The 21,776-nt window shown below is 44.5% G+C and overlaps 1 protein-coding gene and 2 non-coding genes across 4 annotated transcripts in view; 1 reads left to right on the plus strand and 2 right to left on the minus strand.

Annotated features, from left to right (window-relative positions):
- The window catches only part of CD46 (CD46 molecule), a 44,872-nt gene extending 39,348 nt beyond the window's left edge, over positions 1 to 5,524 (plus strand). The window contains exon 11 of one of the 2 annotated variants that reach the window (XM_006159310.3): positions 4,872 to 5,524. In XM_006159310.3, the coding sequence (XP_006159372.1) occupies positions 4,872 to 4,944 (73 nt within the window). In that variant the 3' untranslated portion in view covers positions 4,945 to 5,524. The remainder of the gene's footprint in view (positions 1 to 4,871) is intronic. The other variant, XM_014591861.2, reaches the window with a different exon arrangement.
- Positions 5,525 to 13,267: 7,743 nt separating this feature from the next.
- MIR29C (microRNA mir-29c) lies at positions 13,268 to 13,324 on the minus strand. Its single transcript, NR_129433.1, has one exon. It is a non-coding gene; the product is annotated as a microRNA mir-29c (primary transcript).
- A 525-nt stretch (positions 13,325 to 13,849) lies between these two features.
- MIR29B-1 (microRNA mir-29b-1) lies at positions 13,850 to 13,913 on the minus strand. Its single transcript, NR_129383.1, has one exon. It is a non-coding gene; the product is annotated as a microRNA mir-29b-1 (primary transcript).
- Between the last annotated feature and the right edge of the window lie 7,863 nt (positions 13,914 to 21,776).

The following is a 21,776-nucleotide window of genomic DNA, read 5'->3' on the forward strand; positions in this document are numbered from 1 at the left end:
CTGTTGGAGTCCTGGAACCTGCAGCTTGAAACTCACACCGGGCACATGCGCATGCGTGCTCAGAATCCCAAGAGGAGAATGGAGGAGAGGGGATTGAAGTGTAACCATCTCGCCTGGTGGAGACTTCTCACTTTCTGTCTCTCTCTGCTCTCCAGCAAGCACACACTCCCTATAGCAAAAATCTCTCTCTAAAAAAAAAAAAAAAATGCCAAAAGGGAGACATGTTCTACAGTTTTCTGTTTCTTAGCTCTCAGATAAAAATATAAGAGGATTGGGACCAGCAGATGGTATAATGGTTACATCGCTGGACTCCCATGGAGTCGACTGTGGTTCAAGTCCTAGACCTGGTGGCTTAAAACTCACATCTGGTGTGTGTGTGTGCATGCCCAAGATCCCAAGAGGAGAATGGAGGAGAAGGGATTGTGGTGTGGCCATCCCCCCTGGGCGGTGATTTCTCTCTTTCTGTCTCTCTGGTGAGTGCACATTCCCTATTGTTAAAACAAAACAAAACAAAACAAAACTCTCTCTAAAAAAAAAAGAATACAAGAGGATTTCAATTGTACAGGGGCCAGCAAGTGGCATGATGGTTAAGGGTGCTGGACTCCCATATGGCTGACCACAGTTCAAGTCCCAGATCTAGTGACTTGCTTTCTCACATTTCCCTCTCTTTTTCACTCTGTTCCTCTCTGGTCAAATTAAAATAATGAAATAAAGTTAACTAAAATAATTCTTAAAAAAAAAGAAGAATACAAGATCTCAGTTGTTTTGAAACAGGTTCTATCTCGGTGTCCTTTCCTGTTTCCCTTTTAAACTAAAACCTCTGCCCTCTGTTGTCTTGGAAGCCACTGCCCTGCCCTGTCTTTGCTTCTGCGTGAGTCCCATGTGGCATGTCATGACTCTGAACAACAGATGCCTGCTGTTTATGTAAATGTTGTCACTGGTAGTGACTTGTTTCATAAATGCGTAATTTCCTATTCTCTGGTTAAATCATCCCCGCGTAGGCGAGAGCTGGATAATTAGAACTATTTGCATAATTTATATTTTTTATTACCTGGGACAAAATAGATTTTCTTTTAACCATTAAGGATATTTGTTATTTGGTATGATTTACAACCTACGTTTAATGTTACATTAATATGGACTGATCCAATTACTTTGTAATTTTTAAGTTGTCTGTGCTTAAATGAATATTACATGAATTTTGTTTCGTAGCATTCATTTAAGTACAAACAGCTTATAAACAATGGTTAGTTCAGGTAGTTAGGGAGTAGGACACCAGGCAAAAATCTTACGGATCAAATCAACTTGAACATTTCAATCAACAAACCCTGCAGTGGTTTCTGAATAACAACAAAAATAACACCTAACAGAAGATTTTTTTTTTTAATTAGCCTATTTATAAAAATAGTAATAGATCCAGCCTAGAAATATGGGAGAGTCACGAAATATTTAGTTTTACGAGGATCTCCTTCTTGTTGAAAACAAATGTGCCCCAAGAAGAAACTACTCAATCTCTCTGAAAATGCATAACTTGTCATAAAACAAGACAGTAGTATGTGAACTTCATATAAACTCCATGTATTTCCTCAAAATTGAAGGTGCCAGAGACCAGAAGCATTTCTCCTCACAATGTTATTCTTTAAAATAATTAAGTTTTGGGACCAGCAGATGGCATAATGGTTACATCGCTGGACTCCCACATAGTCAACCACAAGTTGGAGCCCCAGATCCAGGGTGGCTTAAAACTCATGCCAGGCACATGTGCATGCATGCCCTAAATCCCAAGAAGAGAATGGAGGAGAAGGGATTGCAGCACAGCCATTCCCCATGGGAGGGTCACTTCTCGCTTTCTCTCTTTCTAGCAAGCACATGTGCCCCATAGTAAAAAATCGCTTAAAAAAAAAAAAGTATTTCTCTCTGTGAAGAGATGAGAGAAAGGTTTGCCTTTGACATTAGTAATAATAACAATAAAAGTTATCTGCTTTCTGTTGTTTCTTTTCAGAGATGCCCTTTCTTTTGAAAAATATTCAATGGATATTTAGATATCAATAACCTAAGCTAAGACATGCTGGCAGTAAACATCAAAAGGAAACAGATTCCTGTTCCCTTTGCTAAAGAATTTTCTTACAGCATTCTTTTTCAAAATGTAAAGTAATATATACTGACAAGCTTTTGCTCTAACGTTGGTTTAATATTCTCTTCCCTTTTAACAAAGAAGTGTGTGTTTTCTTTCTTCCTGTCATGAGAGAGAGAAACAAAGCTAGGTACCCTTGACAGGGTCTCGCCACCCATGATGAACCCTTAGCTACCAGCCAGTGAGGGTCGCAGGGACACCACACCCAGTGTGTTCAGTTTTACCTGGGACCCATATCCAGAAAGCCCATGTGGCTCCAGCATCATTAGTGGCATCTCACTGCCTGTGTCATGGCGGCTGTGCCTCTCTGCAGCCTTTATCAGACTATCTAGCTTCTTCTACCTTTTAAAACAGTTAATCCAAAAGTAATGGATTTTTGAGCCAACTAGAAAATAATAAAACAGAATCAGTTCATTTAATGGACAAGAAGGCAACATGACCTTTAACAGAAACCAAAATATATTTCATTTAATTTTGTTAATGGATTCCATTCTAACTTATAAATAATTCTCTTAAGGCATTGATCTGGATCAGAATATTTTTAGCATATCAAAGAAAAACAAACAAAAAAATCCCCAAGAGTTTGAAAAATTATGAACTGCATTGCCTTAAACCTTTTGACCCCACCTACTTTGACTTGAAATGAATTAGAAGTGTTTCTCCATTTGTGTTAGACTATGTCTACACAGTGAAAAAGAAATAACAATATATATCCCACTTCTTATGCCATGAAGCCCTGGCTACTCTAGGATATAATGAAGAGTTTGGGAATAGAATCTATGAAGACCAGTAGGAAGTAGTGTCTTTGATCACAGGGCCAATGGGAAAGACAAAACACACTAACTAGAATTGGCAGTCTAGGCCTACCCCACCCTCTGTACCATTCCTAGGACACCTTGCAGACTAAAGTCAGCTAGGAAAGTAGCTTTCAGACACTCCCTGAACTTCAGGGTATCTGTACACATTTGAAGATCATCTAATGATTGCCAAATAACTAATTTTCATTCAGCTTCAAAATTTTATCTACAAAACAGCTTCACTGGTATAACAAATATTTATTTAAATTTATGTGCTTTTTAACATTCTCATATATTGGATTTGTATTCTGAATACATATATATATTTTTTTTTTTTGGAGAGGTTTTTGCTATAGGGCGCATGCACTCGCCAGACAGACAGAGACAGAGAGACAGAAAGCGAGAAAACACCCCCCAGGGGGGATGGTCACGCCGCAATCCCTTATCCTCCGTTCTCCTCTTGTGATCTTGGGCATGCATGCACATGCGCCTGGCGTGAGTTTTAAGCCACCGGGTCCGGGACGAGAACCACAGTCAACTACACGGGAGTCCAGTGACATAGCCATTACATTAACTGCTGGTCCCAGTATTCTGAATATATTTTTATGTGCATAGTTATTCTTCCATGAGAAAGAGAAAGATAGTCCATGGGGTGGGGGGGAGGCTCAATAGGGTCAGCAGGATCATGAGCACACACATGTACACGTCTGGCACATATAGGGACCTCAGGACACAAACCTGGGACCTTTTCATGTGTAGAGAGTTGCATCACCACTATGACACTAGGGCTGGCCTACAATTTGTCTCAAGGAAAATATTCTACCACTACAGAAGAAAAAAGATGGACTTACAAAAATATAGCAGTTTTAGAGAATTTGGTGACAAGTCAAACTATTAAGTCACTCACCACGATAGTCTTCAGGGAACTATAGTATTACAAATAGTCACAGGATGGTAGAGGAGCACAATGGTGGCCTCCCCACGAAGAGGAATCATCAGCATCCAGTTACCATGGCTAGCTGTCAGACACCCTTGAAGAGCTGGTATCCCTGCAAGGTTTGCTGTGACACACCTACTGCTACATAACTAACTGGTCCACATTTGGTTTTAGTCTCTCTATGTAGCTCATTTACTGAGGCCGTGCCTAGAGCTGTGTTATCCAGTCAGGAGCCATGAGTGCCTGCTGGGGTCTTCAGACATGGCCAGTCCAGTATCAGATGCGCCGTTAAGTGTAAAATACACACTGAACTTCAAATACTTAGTACTAAAGAAAACCTACAGTACATATCGAAATGATACTATTTTGGCTCTACTGGATTAAATAATTCTAACTAATTGTGCCTGTTTTATTTTTTTTTAATGTGGCTTCTAGAAAATTTTAAGTGGCATGTAAGTGACACTAGACTTCTTTGGATCACACTGAACTAGAATAGGTTTTACAAAGCTATTAATTGCTACAATAGAAGTACGATTCAAATATTATGTAGGAGAATGTCTTACCAGAATGCACGATTTCCTTGACAGTGAGGGGCAAAGGAGGATTATACTTGGACACTGTTAGAATCACTACCTGTCTTCATGTTCCATGTCAGAGTCACAGATTTAAAATTGTTGAATCAGGAAAATGTGTTTTTCTCTGGTCTTTCCCATTGGTCCTAAATCAAAATGTGGGCATATTTACCAGGCACTTTTTATGCTACCACTCCTTTTCTTGATTTGGAGGGGATTTAAATTTAGCACAGAGATAGAAAATGGGATTTCATAAGGAGAGTTAGTTGACTATTTGAAATTATTTTAGTAGAATTATTTATTTCCTATTTTAGGGATTCCTGATACTATAAATATGTTGGGTTTTTAATTGTCTACTTTCTAAATAGGCTTCTAGAATTTAATTTGTTTAATATTTACCTTTGATGCTATCTTTATACCTTGCCTTGTAGGAAAACAGAGGTTAAAGCTGAATACCCCACTTACCAGCTTAAATCAACCAGCGCAGCCGAGCAGACAAACTGAATGGGTCCTGTGCACTGGCTTACCAGTTTACCCTTGGATTCTGTTGAAATCTCCAGATCTATAATAAACATTTCCAGATTCACTCTCATGAATCCAACTGTTAAGTCATAATAATATTTTTTATGTGGCTTGAATGTCATCACCAGCCTTTCATGCTGCTTTGAGACGTGTGTGCCTTTGGGCACGAGTTACTGTTTGTGCTCCCTGAAACGGCGCTCATCACAAGGCGAACAGGTACAGTATAACCTGGTGCCATTCAGGGGGAAGCATGGTTTATCCTGTAAGATCTGAAAAATTAGAGAAATATAGTTCAAAATGAAATTACATTTCATTCATAAAGAGATTTTGAATTTTTTTTTCTTAAAGATTATGGCAACTCTTAAGATTCATTCTTTCAACAACTCTAAAACATACTTTAAAATACTGTTCATTGTAAAAAAAAAAAAAAAAAACTTTTACAAATATTGTATACTACTTTGGGTCTTACCTATTGAAAATAAGAACTTTAGGGACTAGCGAGTGGCCTGGTGGTTAAGGCACTGAACTCCTACATGACCAACTCCACAGTTCGAGTTCCGGACCCAGCAACCTGAAAAACATACTGTGTGTGTGTGTGTGTGTGTGTGTGTGTGTGTGTGCATGCATATGCCCCAAATCCCAAGAGAAGAGAGAAGGGATCGCAGTGTGGCCATTCCCCCAGGGAGGTGACTTTTCACTTTCCCTCTGTCTGTCTCTGGTGAGTGCAAGAACCCTATGGCAAATAAATAAATAAATAAAAACAAGACTACTGAAAACTAGAAAATGGAGAAGTTCGACTTTAAAAATAATATTGAACAATCTTCTGAAAGTTAATAGGGTAAAATTCTTTTTTTTTTTTTTGGTAACTTCTTTGGTGATTTTAAGAAGATAGGAAGTTTATATATGGCATTTTTTTCCTCAGCATTTTTAACTCAAGAAACAAGTCTATGATTTGCATTACCAGTAAGATGGTAAAATCAGATGCACATACTGGGGGAAAAAGAAAAGAGAGAGGACTCTGACAGCTCTAACAAGAGTGCTGGTCCCCGTACAAAGTGAACACTGTGGCCGTGTCGTTTTCTTAGAGAGAATCCTACATGTGGAGTAACCCACTCCTAATTCTGGAAATAGGTTTTTCTTTTTTCCTAAATACAGAGGTCCTGCTTTAAACATGCTGTCTAAAAGCAGGTCGTTTGATAGAGAACAAATTCATCAGAAGATCTCAAATTGTATCAGAATTTACCTCGTCCTGTGAGCAGAAGCCTCTTATTTTTGAATGCATCTTATCTCCTAAAAGGCAGAGTGAAAATTAAATCATGTAATTCAGAGAGGGAAACTTGTCTATTTGCTCTTGATCATGCTAGGGACAAAAAAAAAAAATACCTCAAGTTCAGGTAAAACAGATATCAGATCTCTGCCGAGTGGTAGACCCCACCAGTCTCTTTCAAAGAAGCCAGTGGGCAAAAAGAAAGGATTGCCAACTGGAATTCAAATTATATCTTTACAAACCATATTTCAATTTTTTTGAGAGGTTTTTGCCATAGTGTGTGTGTGCGCTTGCCAGACAGACAGAGACAGAGAGACAGAAAGCGAGAAATCACCCCCCAAGGGGATGGTCACGCCGCAATCCCTTCTCCTCCATTCTCCTCTCGGGATCTTGGGCACACATGCACACACACCCGGCATGAGTTTAAGCCGCCAGGTCCAAGACTTGAACTGTCGGTTACAGGGGAGTCCAGCAATATAGCCATTACACTAACTTCTGGCTCCTTCATATTTTAAATTTTTATATTTAATGGCCTAAGTTGGGCCAAAGAAATATTGCCTTGAGGAGCAGATCAGAATAAAATACTGACTTGCTATAGAAAGCATGCGAGGTGAATTCAGTGCACTGTAACATCCTTCTCTCCGTCAATCTCCAGTGAGATACATGAGGAAGATACAGTTTGAGCGGAATAAGCAGGAATTCTGAATTAGCTACAGAGTTGAAGTTTATAACCATTTCCATATACTTTTCATGAATGTACAATTGATTAAAAGGGATGGCTGTGCCTTTTTTTTTTAACTTAATAGAAATATTTTCAAATACTTTTATACTTGACTTTTATAGTAGTTTCTGCTTTAAATTTTTTGTATGTTTTGATTATTCAATTTTACACTTTATTTAGGAACATATATAATGAAAGAAATAAAATTCCATGTGATCACTAACACAAAATTCAGGATCTTAGTGTTGTTGGTAGCATTGAATGATATTGGGGTGGAGCACCCAAGTACTGCAGCTCTACCCCTGCTGTCAATCTTGGTGTCTGCAAAGCTGTTCAATATATTATTCATTTTTTTCACTTAATATTTATATGTGAGGCTTATAGGTGTGTGTAAATACATATTTTATAAAACAGCTTGTCAATTACTTAAATATATTAACATGGGAAAGCCAGTTTTCTCTCTATGCTTAAATGGCAAAGAAAGAAAAATATTTGAATGAAAAATTTTAAACAGCAAAAATGTATTTGCAGTAAAAAGAAAAATTCTGTGTATAAAATGGCTTCATTCTGTTTTGAACATCTGGTTTTCAAGTCTGGTCAAAAATAAAATGGTACACACCAAGAAACATCACTTGTGAAGATGTGGTTATTTCTGGTGCGTTTTCTCTCAACTCAGTCTGTTTCTAATGGGCCCTTTCTCGAGTCATTCCACTCCCACGGTCATTGCTCCTGACCCTCACATCAAAACTCTTAAGCATCTCCAGGCTTCTCTGCTCCCAACCCATCAAGAATCTCTTCTGCTCAGAGGTTTTTGGTGACACTACATGACCTGCAGGATAGTGAAGTCCAAATGTCTTAGCATGATACTTGAAGACCACCTATCATTAGATCCCAATGTTTCTTTCCAAGTTTTCCTTCCTATAACCTACTCTCGGTCAAGCCAGGTCATTTCCCGGTGCTTTCTGCTATATGTCTGGTTCACTATGTGAAATGCCTGGTGTCCTGTCCAGCTTCTGAGGCCCAGTTCAAGTATTATCTATTCCACGAAGCTCTGCCTGACTTCCGCCCAGCTCTCATTGCCTGTATCACCTAACTGCGTTTAGCCACATTTAAGTAGCCATATACACACACGCATCTCATAGAAGATAAGCTTCCACATCGCTTTCTATAGAGAGCTAAATAAGGACCCAAGATACTTAAAAATTGACTTTAAGTAACTCATGGCATTTGGTTTTGTTTATGCAAACAGCATTCTTGATCTCACTGCAAATTTGAATTAAATCAGACCGTAAGACCCATCAGATCAGGCTTCATTGTTCTTATCCCTGGCTGCCTGTTGGAATCACCTGGGAAGATTTATTGACACCTGGGCCCCACTCCCAGAGAGTTCTCCGGTGATAGCTCTGGGATGCGGCCTGAGCATAGGGATTTTTTTTTTTTTAAAGTATCTCAAGTGATTGTAATGTGTAGCTAAGTTTGAAAAGACCTACATTAGTGGTTCTGAAACCCCATAGTCAATTTCTCGATGTAAACTTATAAGCATGAAAGTAAAGACTTATACAATACTTACAAAAGAAACTCGTGGTTTTATTCCACCTATTAAAAGAAATAAGAAAAATGTGAAGGCTTAAATTAAAGTCTTGGTGCCTGTCTTATTTAACAAGGCTGTCTATGGCTAAATAATACAGAACGAATCTTTGTTTAATATCAACACTAGATAAAAATTGTACTATGAATAAAGACAGCATTTTAGAAAGATTCGACCTTCAGACTGCAGTGTAGTTTTTTAAATGGATAAAATACAGAACGTTTAAGGTAACAATAAGTCTTCTGCAAGAATTACTGAAGAGCCCTGGAATTGGAAGGAATTAGAATTTGCAACATGAGACTTAAGGGCTTCAGGGGAAAAAGCAACCCTACGGTATTCTAAACTCAGCTATTCTAAACTCTAAACCTGACAGCTAACATTTTTTAAATATTTTTTTAAGAATTATCCTTCTATTTAACTTTATTTTAATTTGACCAGAGAGATAGAGAAAGATAGAAAGGGAAAGTGAGAAAGCAAGTGACATTTTAACCAATGAGCTTTTTAGCTACTTTTACAATTTGTATATTGTTACTCAAGAATGGGATTTAACAGTTTACTGACTTCCAGAAACAATACAAAATTGAGTAACTGTACATCTGAGTGACTATATATCATTTTTCCTAAACTACATCAGAATTCCTAGGCTCATTCCAGAAAAGGGTACACTAGTATCGACGGGAAGCCTTGGTAATTTACAGCACTGCTGCCCCCCAGTGGATAATTACGGCATTCAGCAATCTCTTCCTTAAATCCCTTACCCATTCACACTTCGTCATTATTCAGAGGACTCAGTCTTTGTGATTACCAGAAGCCATTTTTAATTTCATTTTGGATCTGGTATTTCACACATCTGTGAAATTACCATTTTCAAAATAATTGAACTCTGTCCCTTAACACTTAAATATGGAGGATGTATGATAATGGGTATCTGTGATCAATATCACATGCTTTTCCCTTACCTTCTGCTTACATATCGCAGAAGGTGAACAGGCTGCCACAAGTCTAGGTAACGTTGAGGGGGCTACCCATCCTGATTCCTGACTTGACAGGAAGCAAGCCTGTACAGACTGTGAAATCAATGTTAGGAGAAGCCACAGAGGTTTACAAAGTAACCTCCCTTATGTAGCTTCATTTAAAACATTGAACCATTCTGCTGTAGTGGCGAACCTCCTGCAAAATACTGGAAACAAATGAGACTGCACATCCTAATTAAGGCTTGTGGCTTTATTCAGAATCAGGGGACTTAGAGAAGCACTTACAGAGACCATTTGGAAAAATTATAAGTCAACTGATTATCCACCTCCACTTGCAAAGGCCTTTAGGACAAATATTCCTTAGATCTGTATTTGAGGTGGGCCCCAATTATTGAAGAATTCCTTAGGTGGGCTCCCACAGTACCAGGCTGAGCAAGTGTCAGTGCGCAGGTGGATCACATGATCTTGTCAGAAAGCAAATTCTGAATCAGTAGGTCTCAGGTGGGGCCTGACGGTCTATTTTTAATGTCTTCCCATATGGGAACTCTGTGGAGGCTGTAGAGTGGCCTCCAAAGATGACCTAGTCCTAATAGCTGAAACCTGAAAATGTTACTTTATATAAAGAGGGGGGGGGAAGGCCTTTGCATATGAGATTAAGGATCTTGGAATGGGAAAATTATCCTGAATCATCTGGGCAGGGCCATAAATGCAATCACAAGGGCCCTTAAACGGGGAGGCAAGGGACCAGCAGATGGGTAATGGTTATATCGCTGGACTCCTAGGTACTCAACTGCGGTTCGAGTCCTGAGCCTGGCATCTTAAAACTCATGCCAGGTGCATGTGCATGCGTGTGTGCCCAAAGTCCTGAGAGGAGAGGAGATTGTGGTGTGACCATCCCCCGAGGGGTGATTTCTTGCTTTTTGTCTCTCTCTCTCTCTCTCTGAGGAGAATGTGCGCCCTATAGCAAAAATCTCTCTCAAAAAAGTGGAGGGGGGCGGGTTGACTACTAAAGATGTGACCACTGAACAAAATGCTTCACTGCTGGGTTTGAAAACAGGAGAAAAACAAACAAACAAAACTCTACGTGCTGAAAAAGACACGAAAACCTATCCTTGCATGGTACTTTCAAAGTTAGCATGGCCTTGTCAATACCTTGATTTCCATTCAGTAAAACTGGTTTTGGACTTCTAGCCTCAAGAACTATAAGAATCCAAGTGTGGGGAATCAGCAGGTGGCATGGTGGTTAAGGCACTGGACACTGCCACATGGTCAACCATGGTTTGAGTCCTGGACCTGGTGGCTTGCTTTCTCACTTTCCCTTTCTGTCTCTGGTCAAATTAAAATAAATGAAGGAATAAATAAAATTTTTAAATTCTTAAAAAAAAAATGAATACAAGTGTGGGGACCAGCAGATGATACAATAATTGCATTGCTGGACTCCCACATGGTCAACCACTGTTCATGCCCCAGACCCTGCAACTTAAAAAACACGCCAGGTGCCTGTGCATGTGTGTCCAAAGTCCCAAGAGGAGAAGGGACTGCAGCATGGCCATCCCTCCTGGAAGGTGATTTCTCGCTTTCTGTCTCTCCAGCAAGTGCACGCAAAAATCTCTCATAAAAAAAAATAATAATAATAATACAAGTGTGTGGTTTAAGACACACAGTTTGTGATCATTTGTTACAGAAGCACCTACAAGAACCTAATACTGATGCTGGGGTTCTCAGACCACACTTTGCTATTAAAGCAAGACCACCAACAAGTAGTTCTCAATCCTAGCTGCACATGAAAAATCCTGGGGAAACTGAAACAAAAGTGACATCTAGACTCCATTCCTAGACCAGCGGCACCAGAGCCTGTAGGCCTGAGGGCCAAGGATCATTAACTCAAAGGGTCCTTTGGATCAAACTCTCATTAGGTAGTATAGTGGGATAACTAGTCTATCAAATATTTCAATTAGCCAAAAGGATTCTGAATGTTCCCTACATAAAGGAATGACATTTTGAGGTGGTGATATGCCAGTTAGCTTTATTTGATCAGTACAAATCATGTTGCTAGGCCAGCAGGTGGCTTGGTGGTTAAGGTGCTGGATCCCACATGGCCAACTCTGTGGTTCAAGTCCCAGACCTGGCTGCTTAAAAATCACTCGGTGTGTGTGCATGCATGCTCCAAATCTCAAGAGAATGGAAAGGGGATTGTGACATGGACATCCCCCCTCCCCCCTGGGGGGATGTGGTGTGTGATGTCTCACTCTCTCTCTCTCTGTCCTCTTTCTCTGGCACACACCCTATGGCAAAAAACTAAAAGGAATATAATCACATTGCCTCACACACACATACAATTAATATATGGCAATTAATAAAATTTCTGTAGGTGAACAGACTAGGAAGCCAGGCTGGAGTACTGTCACACTAGAATAAACCCACAAGCTAACATCATGTTCAAGGAAAATCCTTAAGCTCCCCAGAAGTATGGATACACTAGTCTGCTAGATCTTTTCCGAAATTACTTATCACATTCTGAAAATGAAGGCCTTGGGCCAACACATTACACCAAAATTACCAGGGTCAATCATTTGTTTCACCTCAACTGGTCAAGAGTTGACTTGCCTCATTCATATTAAGGACCTACCAGCATTTAGTCCCACAGATGGTAACTATTTGCCTCTTCACTTTGCTTGAGACTTGAGTGTACCTCAGTTCTCACCTCTCCACACACTCTTAAACGGATGGCCCAAAACCTGGTACAACTTAGATAAGCAGGACTCATACCTAACAAGGCATTTTCTACCTAGGGGGATAGCATGGCCTCACAGCTGTGCTACAGGCAGTTCAGGGTGGGCCATGTTCCTCTCGGGGGAAAAAGCCTGATCCTGGGGCCACAGCCTGCCTTCCTGAAGATCCTTCAAGCTTGATCCCCTGTGGAGTCAAATCTGGCTCGCCTCTGCATAGCGTTCTAAACAGCTTCACCCTGTGTTCAAGTGTTGGTACAAACCGACAGCCAGTAGCAGAACTCCTTCATCTTTTGTCTCAGAGATCAGTCCGGCTCCCTTTCGAAAACCATGTGATAATACATCCAGCTGAGCAAGTTTCTCACGGGAACACTGAGACTGGTAGAGGGGCCATGTGGACAGCCCATTCGGAACTAGGACGGGTTTCCTCTTCAGTAAGTAAAACTCCCAGCCTAGATCTCCCATATTTCTTCTCTTCCCTAATCTTTCCTCTCAGTTCGCTTCTAGGCTCATAGAATTCTACTCTTGCCTTAATAGGCTTCATGTTTAATGTCTGCGGTAACCTTCAAACTCTTCATGAAGCAAGTAGTCTCTGCAGAGCGAATGAATTTCTCAGGACCCACTTCTCAGAATAATGAATTGAAAATAACAGATGAAAAACACAGACATGATAAATTGAATGCCGTACAATATTTATTAAGGTCAGGATGCATGAACAGACTCTTTGTAACAGAAAAAATAATAATAATTCGACAGCAACCAATTTATAGGATTTACAGCGGTATTCCATTTCGGCAAAATGCAATTGAGGACATCAGATAAATTACAGTGATTTGTTTTTAAAAATCCATTAAATTATCTCTTACCTCAGCAATAATGTATCATAAATGAAGTTAAAGAAGTTACTAGGGAAAAGTGTGATCTTCTTTTCCCACTCCGTACTCATCATCTTCCAGGAAACCACAGGCGGCTGCTGACCAGACTTGGCACGAGGCTTCGAGGCTGCTGCTTTTCCCCCTACATCATAACCGATTTCAAATGGTGCTAGACAAAAACAGACTCTGAACACCAGGAGAAATCGGTCAGCCTGTGTAAGAGATGGGTCAACGGTGCTCCTGGGTGTCTGCACACCTCCGCAGTGCAGGCAACGAGTCCGATTTCAGCTGCAATCGCAGCTGCATGTTCCAGGGCATCCTCGGGCAGCAGGTGGACAGTGTTGATGGGGTTCAGGCAGTCCTGCAGGTAACACAGCCCTCCCCTTGTCCCTGTCATAACCAATCCCCCCTACAGCATTACCCAAAGGAATATACAACAACTGTGCTCAAAGGCCCTACCAATATGTTAATGCTGGTGACGGATGCTAGCAGCCAATAGAAAGAACAGCACAACCTCTCACCCTGCTCGAGCCAGTGTTTATTTTAAACACAGCCCCCTCTCCCACTGTGACCTTTCCCAAAACCCAACACACTGCAGAGCGTATTTTGCTTTTCAAGTTCTTCCCTTGCATTTTCAAAGAGGCTCAAGGTCTGGAGCAGGAGAGGAGCCAGTCCCATGAGAAGCAGTTCCTCTGCAGTCCGCCCTTGGCTGTGCTGCAATTCTTACTCCTAAAACACTGATTTCAAATGGTGCTAGATACAAAGATGGAAAAATCTAAGCCACCATGTGAAACCAGCTTCCAGAAGAAGAGGATCTCAATGAAGAAAGAAGAGAAGTGCGCTTGGAAGACCCAGCCTCTGCCTCGAAGAGAAATGTCTTCTTGCGGCTCTGCTTGTGACGTGACCCGGTGATCCGCGGGCGAGATGCAGAGGCGAGTTACAGAGGGCAGCAGGAAGCACACAGACGTCACGCCTGATGCTGCATACGAGAGCGATGTGAAACCCATTCATTCTAGGTTAATTCTCTCTCATTTCACACCAGTCACTACAAATTATTATGTATATGATGAAACATAGCAGCCAAAGCTATTATTAACACCCATTAATATTTAACTCAGATTGCCCTGCGTGTGTACAATATTTCTCAGTATACGAAGTGCTTCCAGATGTATTATCTGACTTCGTGAGGACACAGGCTCCTGCGTGCGTCTGAGGCTCAGTCAAAACACAAAGTGATTTCACTTCAGCCAGGGCACTCTCCATCTGCCCTACTCAGGAAGAGCATGAGTTCCCCTTCCCAGCCCACAGGTAAGTGCCAGGACATCCAAACACAATCCCATTAACTGGCAATCTTATTTAGCTTCTGATGTGACTTAAAACCAAACCAAACCAAACCTGATACCATGCATTGTATTTAAAAAGATAATCCTCTAACACAAAAACTGAGCATTGTTTCCAAAATGTGCCTGCAATTGAGATTTGCAAACTATGTTCCAACTAGATTCATTGTCTCCTTATTGCATAATGTTTGGGGTTGACTATATTTTTTCCTACCAATTCTTTAGGCCTGTAGACAGAGGCTTATAGTTTGAATGACTCCTGGCAAAAGCAGTATGAGTTGCTCTAAGTAAAAAAGAAATAAAATTTGAACATCAAGTTTGTGCTACTTTTATTTTCACAACAGTCCTATGAAGCAGGTCTAATTCTAATTTTTGGAGAAGAAACTGATCCTTAATGAGGCTAAGTAACTTGTTCAGTCACGTGACCAATAAATGCAATCCAGGCCTAACCCAAAGGCTATACTCCTGGTCCTCTGCCCACTGCTGTGTGCTCCATAGCTTGACTGTCAACCTCGTTTTGTTCCTGAACTTAATTATGAACATGACTGGGAGGTGGACAGGATTCCTAGGCGATATTTCTCCTTGTAGGTGAGCTGATGGGTGATTCTTGGGTGGCGATGGGAGCAGACGCGGGTTCTGCAAGGAGTAGGTGGACTAGGGTAATGTGCTCGGCTCCCAGCGCTCTCTGGCACCTCTGCAGTCCTCTCCCAGCATGCTGTGCAGTGGGGAAGATGCTGGCGATGCCCTCACCCAGCCTGCCACCAGTACTAGGCTCTGCAGCCCACCCTGGGGCTTCCCAAGGCCTTGGTATATCTGAACACAGGGGCTCTGAGCAATGATCCCTGCAACCCACACTTGGGCCTTGTTAACCAGGTTAATGGTTTTAAGGTCAGAATGAGTGTTCAATGACAGTTACTATCAAGGGTCCAAATGCTGTAAAATGAGGGGATGGGATAAGATCTACATTCGGCAATTCTCAGCTTCTCTGCTTCTCAGTTCAGCAAATTCTTCCTTAGCCACTTCAGGTTATCGGCATCCAACTTCCTATCTGTGTGTCCTCACAGAGGTGCCCTGCAGGGACCCAGAAAATGCTTGTCCTCCGATAGGACCGGTTTGTCCCATTCCCTCTTTCTGGAATACTCTCCATCCACTCTCCCTTAGCTAACTCCGTTTAGCCCTCTGTCTGCCCAGCAAGGCGCCTAGGTCTCAGCTCAGCAAAACCTTCCCGAAGTTTAGCCCAGCATGTTTGCAGAGGGTTAAGTCACCTTCTCCAGCCTAAGCTGTTTTTCTTTAGAATACACTTATCTCTTTCGGTCATCAGCGTGATTATTTAACTAATGTCTCTCCTGCTACCCATCAAGTGCCATCCGGAGTCCAGCAGAGGGGCTGCCCATAGCAGGGGAGCAAGCGTCACCAAGGGAACTGACAGTCAGGAGACAGAGCCAGGGCTACCCTTCTTGGACTCTAAAAATTTAACTCTTAATTCTCTGGAAGAGATAAGAAACCATTAATGCATCACTTTAAACATTCTAAATTAAGAGGAGAGGAAAAATAATCTTAGTACCAAAACCTTTGGGTCCTTTGAAACCCACTGGATAAAAGGGTCTATTCGGGGGCTAGCAGATGGTGTGGTGGTTAAGGTGCTAGACTCTCATGGAGGCCAACTGCAGTTCAAGTCCCAGACCCAGTGGCTTGAAACTCACACCAGGTACATGTGCATGCATGCCCAAAATCCCGAGGGGAGAACGTGAAAGGGACTGTGGTGTGGCCATCCTCCTGGGGACTGTTGTCTCACTTTCCATCTCTCTATCTCTGTCTCTCCAGCGAGCACACACACCCTATAGCAAAATATCTCTCCAAAAAAGGAGGGGCTCCAGCAGAGAGCACAGTGATTACATCACTGGACTCCCACATGGCCGACCACAGTTTGAATCCCAAACTCGGTGGCTTGAAAATCATGCTGGGTGAGTGTGTGCACGCCTAAGATCCCAGAGGAGAACAGAGAAGATATTGTGGAGTGCCCTTTCCCTCTAGGGGGTGATTTCTCACTTTCTCTCTCATTATCCCCGTGTCTCTCTCTCTCTTTTGTTGAGCACATGTTCCCTAAGGCAAAACCTCTTCTAAAAAAAAAAGGGTCTACTCAGGTCATGGCCCTCCCAGCACAAGTAGGATTCTTTCTCGTCACTGTCAGCTGAGTAATGACTCTTCTCTGAAACCAGCTGGGGTTTTCCCTTAGTTGGAAGGAGCCGGGTGGTTTGATAAGGCCTGGAGGGGCTTGTTCTCCCTGGTGCTACAATCTGAGGGCTATCTAGATCTGTGAGACAGAAGACTGTGCATGGGCCAGCTCTGTGGCCTGGTGATTAAGGCACCACCTGATTCTGTATGGCTGACTGTGAGGTTTGACTCCTGGATCTGGCAGCCCCAGAAACACACTGGGCACATCGAGTGCACATGCCCAAAATCCCAACAGGAGGGAGACATGGAGGAAAAGGGATTGAGGCATGACCCTGCCCCATGGTGGTGTTCTCTCTCTCTCACAAGCACAGGTGCCATCTGGGGAGAAAAGAAAGTAACGAGAAGGCAGCCCATGCAAACCCCAGCCTGCCAGGGCTCTGCTGACAAGGAGGGTGAGAGGAATCTGCCCTAAGAAACTGGCTTATAGCAAAGGGCTTGGTGAGGCTGTTTGAGAAGGAAAACCACCTACCCAGAGAAGTGGGTACATCAGGCTGGAGAGGTGCCAGCACACAGGAAAGAGGGCTGGGGAGACACACTCTAGCCCTGGGCCAGTCTGTGCCCACGTGCTCCCTGGAGACTTTGCCACCTCTCTCACCAGAATACTGCTTTGCCTGAGCTGAGGCCTGAGGGAGGGGGAAAGGTTATCACACGGTGAATCAGGACACAGAGGCTTCGATTCCTGCTCAGACTCTGAGAAATAGAACCTGCCACTCGCCCCGAATGGGCTTCAACGTCTTCGTCTGCACAGAGGAGGCTGGGGTGGAGTGGGCACCACCAGTTCAAGTGCTCAGGGCTGGGGAGGAAACGAGAAGAGAGAGCAACAGCAAGAGCAAGCAGCAGAAACACAGCAGCCTGGAGAGGAGTACTGTCTGCATCACACAGAGCAGACACAGGCGGAAGATAAAAAAAAAATATTAACAACAACAACACAAACCTCAGGGCCAGCAGGTGGCATGGTAATTAAGGAGCTATACTCCCACATGGCCAACTGCAGTTCAAATCCTGGGCCCTGGGGCTTAAAAATCATGCCAGGCACATGTGCATGCAATGCCCAAAATCCTGAGAGGAGAATGGAGAAGGGATTGCCACGTGACCATTCCCCCTGGGGGGGAGGCGAATTCTCACTCTCCTCCTCCTCTCTGGTGAATGCAAGCACCTTAAGAAAGAAAAAAAAAATCTTGAAAAAAATTAATAATAATGTGGGGCTGGCCGATGGCATGGTGGCTAAGGGCACTAGACTCACGTGGCCAACCTGGTGGCTTGCTTTCTCGCTTCCCATCTCCCTCTCTCCCCCCTCCAGGCAAATTAAAATAAATAGAATAAATGAAGTTAACTAAAATAATTCTTTAAAAATAAAAAAATACAATAAAAGAAAATAATGGAAAGACCCGATCCTGTGCAGACCAAACAGAACACCTCTAAGGGTTAAACAGAGTTCATGGGCCACTGGTTAAAAACTTCCATCTAGAGATGGCAGAGATGGCTTCTACTCACTGTACTGATGACGCTTTCCATGTTAGCTCAGGCCCAGCATGGTGCTCAAAAACAGCATGGCCGGAGAACAGGAGGGAGGGAGAACCCTGGACTCTGAAACTCACAAGCGAAGTCACTGAACAAACAGATATTCCCCCCTCCACCCCCCACAATCCGATCTGCTTGCCGGTTCTGTGCTACCACAGTGTGTGCAAATCCAGAACGTGGGGAGGTTCCTGCCAAGGCAGAAGCTGCTTCTCCTGACCCAGCGCTAGATGCTGAGTCACAGCTACTTACGTGACTGACGCAAGTCCCAGCCAGACCGGGGAGGGGTGCGGGCCCAGCTCAGCGCGTCCATCTTCTTTGCCGCTGGGAATGCTGGCCTCATGGTTGCTGGCAGTGAGGAAGAGCTCATCCTGGTGACCGAGGGGTCTGGGGATGCCATCCTGTCCTCAAAACAGTCCTAGGCCATTGCTCTATGTGTGTCCTGAAGGCCAGCCCAGCTTGCTGTCACTCAGCCCTGGCCCAGCCTGGCATCCTGGGCATATTGTCTTTAGGTGTCGGAGTCGGGGGCCAGCTGCTGACTCCTATGGTTGATCAATCAGTGAAAAAGGGGATAAAATGAAGGGTGGGAAGGGTCAAGGGTAGAGGAGAACAGGAAGCTGGCTGGCCCAGAGCTCCCCAAACCTCCATCAGGCTCCTTTCTGCAAGGTGACCCCCAAATGGAGGGCTCAGCATTCAGGGACCCTGAACGTGCAAGGACCCTGACTCTCACAGTGGGAATGACGCCCCTCTCCTGCACCTGCTGGGACACTCAAATGCCCACACAGGTGACAGGGCCAGAAGTACAGCCTTTGGGCCTTTGCAGGCCCAGTGTCAGCGCTCCTCCCTTCCTGGGTCAGGAGAGCGAGGCGTGTGTTCCTAGGCAGCTGCACTGGGAAAAGTCAGGGTCTCTGTCCCTTCTTTGACACTACCGACGAGATCTGCGTCTTGAACTCCCAGACTGAGCACAGGGCACGGACGTCTGGGTCAGGACTGCTGGCTGGCTGGATGCACTGGGGCATCTCTGCACCTGGCATGTGATGGGTGTGGGGGACAAAGAGGAGGGGTGGGGTGAGGACAGGAGCATGATATCTCCACGCCTACCTCTGCCCCAGGAGGGCTGAGCTCTGGCCCAGGAGGATAGGCGCAGCCTGCACTGCTTCCAAGGGAAGGTGAGTGACGATGGCCTGTCACACAAACACCAGCCCACAGCTCATGGGTCCGGAGGAATACCACCAACGCGGTTCTCGCCTCGCTCCCAAATCACCTACGTGACTCCGAGAAGGTGGACTCAGATGGTGAAATCTGACTCTGGTGGCTGGAGAAGAGACGCTCCCAGGCAGAGCTGGGTCACCCCCTCCTGCAGCCACCGCGAAGTAACTAAGAGACAAAGTGTCCTACCGGGCGCCGCCTCCCAGAACCGAGTGACTGCTCACTGGGAAAAGCACGTTCCTCCCAGGGGATCCTCCCAGGAGCTCCTCCTGAGGCACGAGGCATGCCCCAGCTTCTCGGCATGCCTGGATCCTCTCTGGAGGGACAGCAGAGCATCTCAAAGGAGAGCGCGTCTCCACAATCAGATGCCCTCCTGGAGCACAGTCCGAGGCAGGCAGCACGAACCTCCCTCTGCCTGGCAGTTCTGCCCAGCACCTGGGCACACACCTGAGAGCGCACACGACCTGCAGCACACCCTATGATGCCGGCTCCACTTCCCCAGTGGGAGGGATGCCGGGCCAGGCAGAGGGCAGGTCCAAGTTCAGAGCCAGCGGTGAGCCGGATTCCCTCCTGTTTCCCCTTGAGCTGGCCCAGCTGGTAGCAGCACCTACACTTCTATTCCTGCCTCTAGTTATGTTTCCTGGACCTCTGTCTGCCAGTCTGAAGAACAGTGAGTAGGGGAGGAGGAGGGGGGGGAGGAAGGAGCCAAGGGGAGGAGGGAGGAGGTTAGGAGGGGGAGGGGGGAGGGAGGTGGAGGAGGAAGTTTCACAGTCTAGTGCATTCCCATCAGATCAGAGAGGAACACGTAAGGCTTCCCTTTTTTAAACGCTTCTCTGCCCTCCCCTTCATTTCGGTTCCTTCCCCTCTGGATTGGGGATGACAAGTCCAGTGGGCTGGGCAGGGGCTGGCACCCAGGTACCCAGCCAACTGGGCTCTCGCCCGGCTCCATCTCAGGCCTGGCACGCTCCCTGGGGCCGTTACCCGGCATGCCCTTCTCCTTGTCAGGGAGGCCTCGCCCTCTTGTTTTCAAAGTTTTATAACAGTATTGTTTGTTGTCCAGCAGATTAAATTCTTTGGAGGCTGGGGAAGGGGGGAAGGGTGAGGGAGAAAAGAGAAGGGAAAAGAGAAAAATACAAATAACTTCTATGAAGGCCAAAAGATTAAATGGGCTCCTTTCTGAACACAAAGTTCACCTGCCTTGGAAAGAAGCCAGTGGCCAGGAGCCCATGTTCTTTCCTCTGAGTCTCTGCCCGTCCTCTCTGGCCTTCTTACCCAGAAGGGTGAGAAGTCTCAGACCTCCGAGGCCACCTCTCAGGGTTCAAGCTGAAAAGAAAAGACAGCTAATATGGCTGGGGAGATGCATGTCCGAGCCACCCTCACTCCACACGGAATGTGTGATTCGGGCCGAGCCGGTCCCAGCAAGGAGACCCTTGATTTCCATCTTGGACTGCAGCAGAAAAGGGAGACCTACAGGCAGCTGCCGTTCCATCTCAGAGAGAGCTCGTCCTGCCGCAAGCCTGTGGCTGCTTACATCTGAGACCAGACCCACACAGTGACTGGAGCCAGCAGCACTGGAAGAGCTACATCCCAGAGAAATACCGACATGGCCCTGTGGGCAGATGTTCCTGGTACCTACAGAGTAAGGGGGAGTGGGAAACAGGAAAGAAAGGAGACAAAATGTCCCTATACAATAAGCATGATCTTGGAGCCAGAAGGCAGTGAGGTGGTTAAGGTACTGGACTTCCACATGGTCGACCACATTTCGAATCCTGAACTTGGCGGCTTCCTTTCTCACTTTGTCTCTCTGTTTCTCTTTGGTGAATGCAGGTGCCCTATAGCAAATTTTAAAAAATAATAATAAATATAAATAAATAATTTAAAAAATAAAGAAATGAGTGGGATCTTACAGACAGGACTCACTTAATGCTGTGCAACCTATCAAGCCCATAGCTGACATTGCTATTCCTGCCTCTGGTTCCATTATCGGGACCTCCGCGCCTGCAGGTGGGAACAGCACGGAAGATATATCATTTTCCATATTTAGTACCATGCTCACTTAGCCATTAACTAGTTTGTTTCAGACTGTGAGAAACTGGGTTACGTCTAAGTAGGATGCCCGTCTGAGCACATACCATGCCTTCAGCAGAAGAGGCAACGCCTGGGGCTCCCACAGCGAGGGGCCTGGCTTCAGATATTCCACTTCCACCTCCTACTTTCTTCCCACAAAGCATGTCTGTCCCTGCCTCCTCCACACCACTCCCTCCGCACACACATGCATGTGTGTGCGCATACACACACACAGGCACATATGCTCGCTCACATCTCCAGTACCTACCAGGTTCCCTGGGCTGGGAGGAC

The sequence above is a fragment of the Tupaia chinensis genome, unplaced genomic scaffold (genome assembly GCF_000334495.1).
Source record: "Tupaia chinensis unplaced genomic scaffold, TupChi_1.0 Scaffold000627_1, whole genome shotgun sequence".
NCBI classification, from domain to species: Eukaryota; Metazoa; Chordata; class Mammalia; order Scandentia; family Tupaiidae; genus Tupaia; species Tupaia belangeri.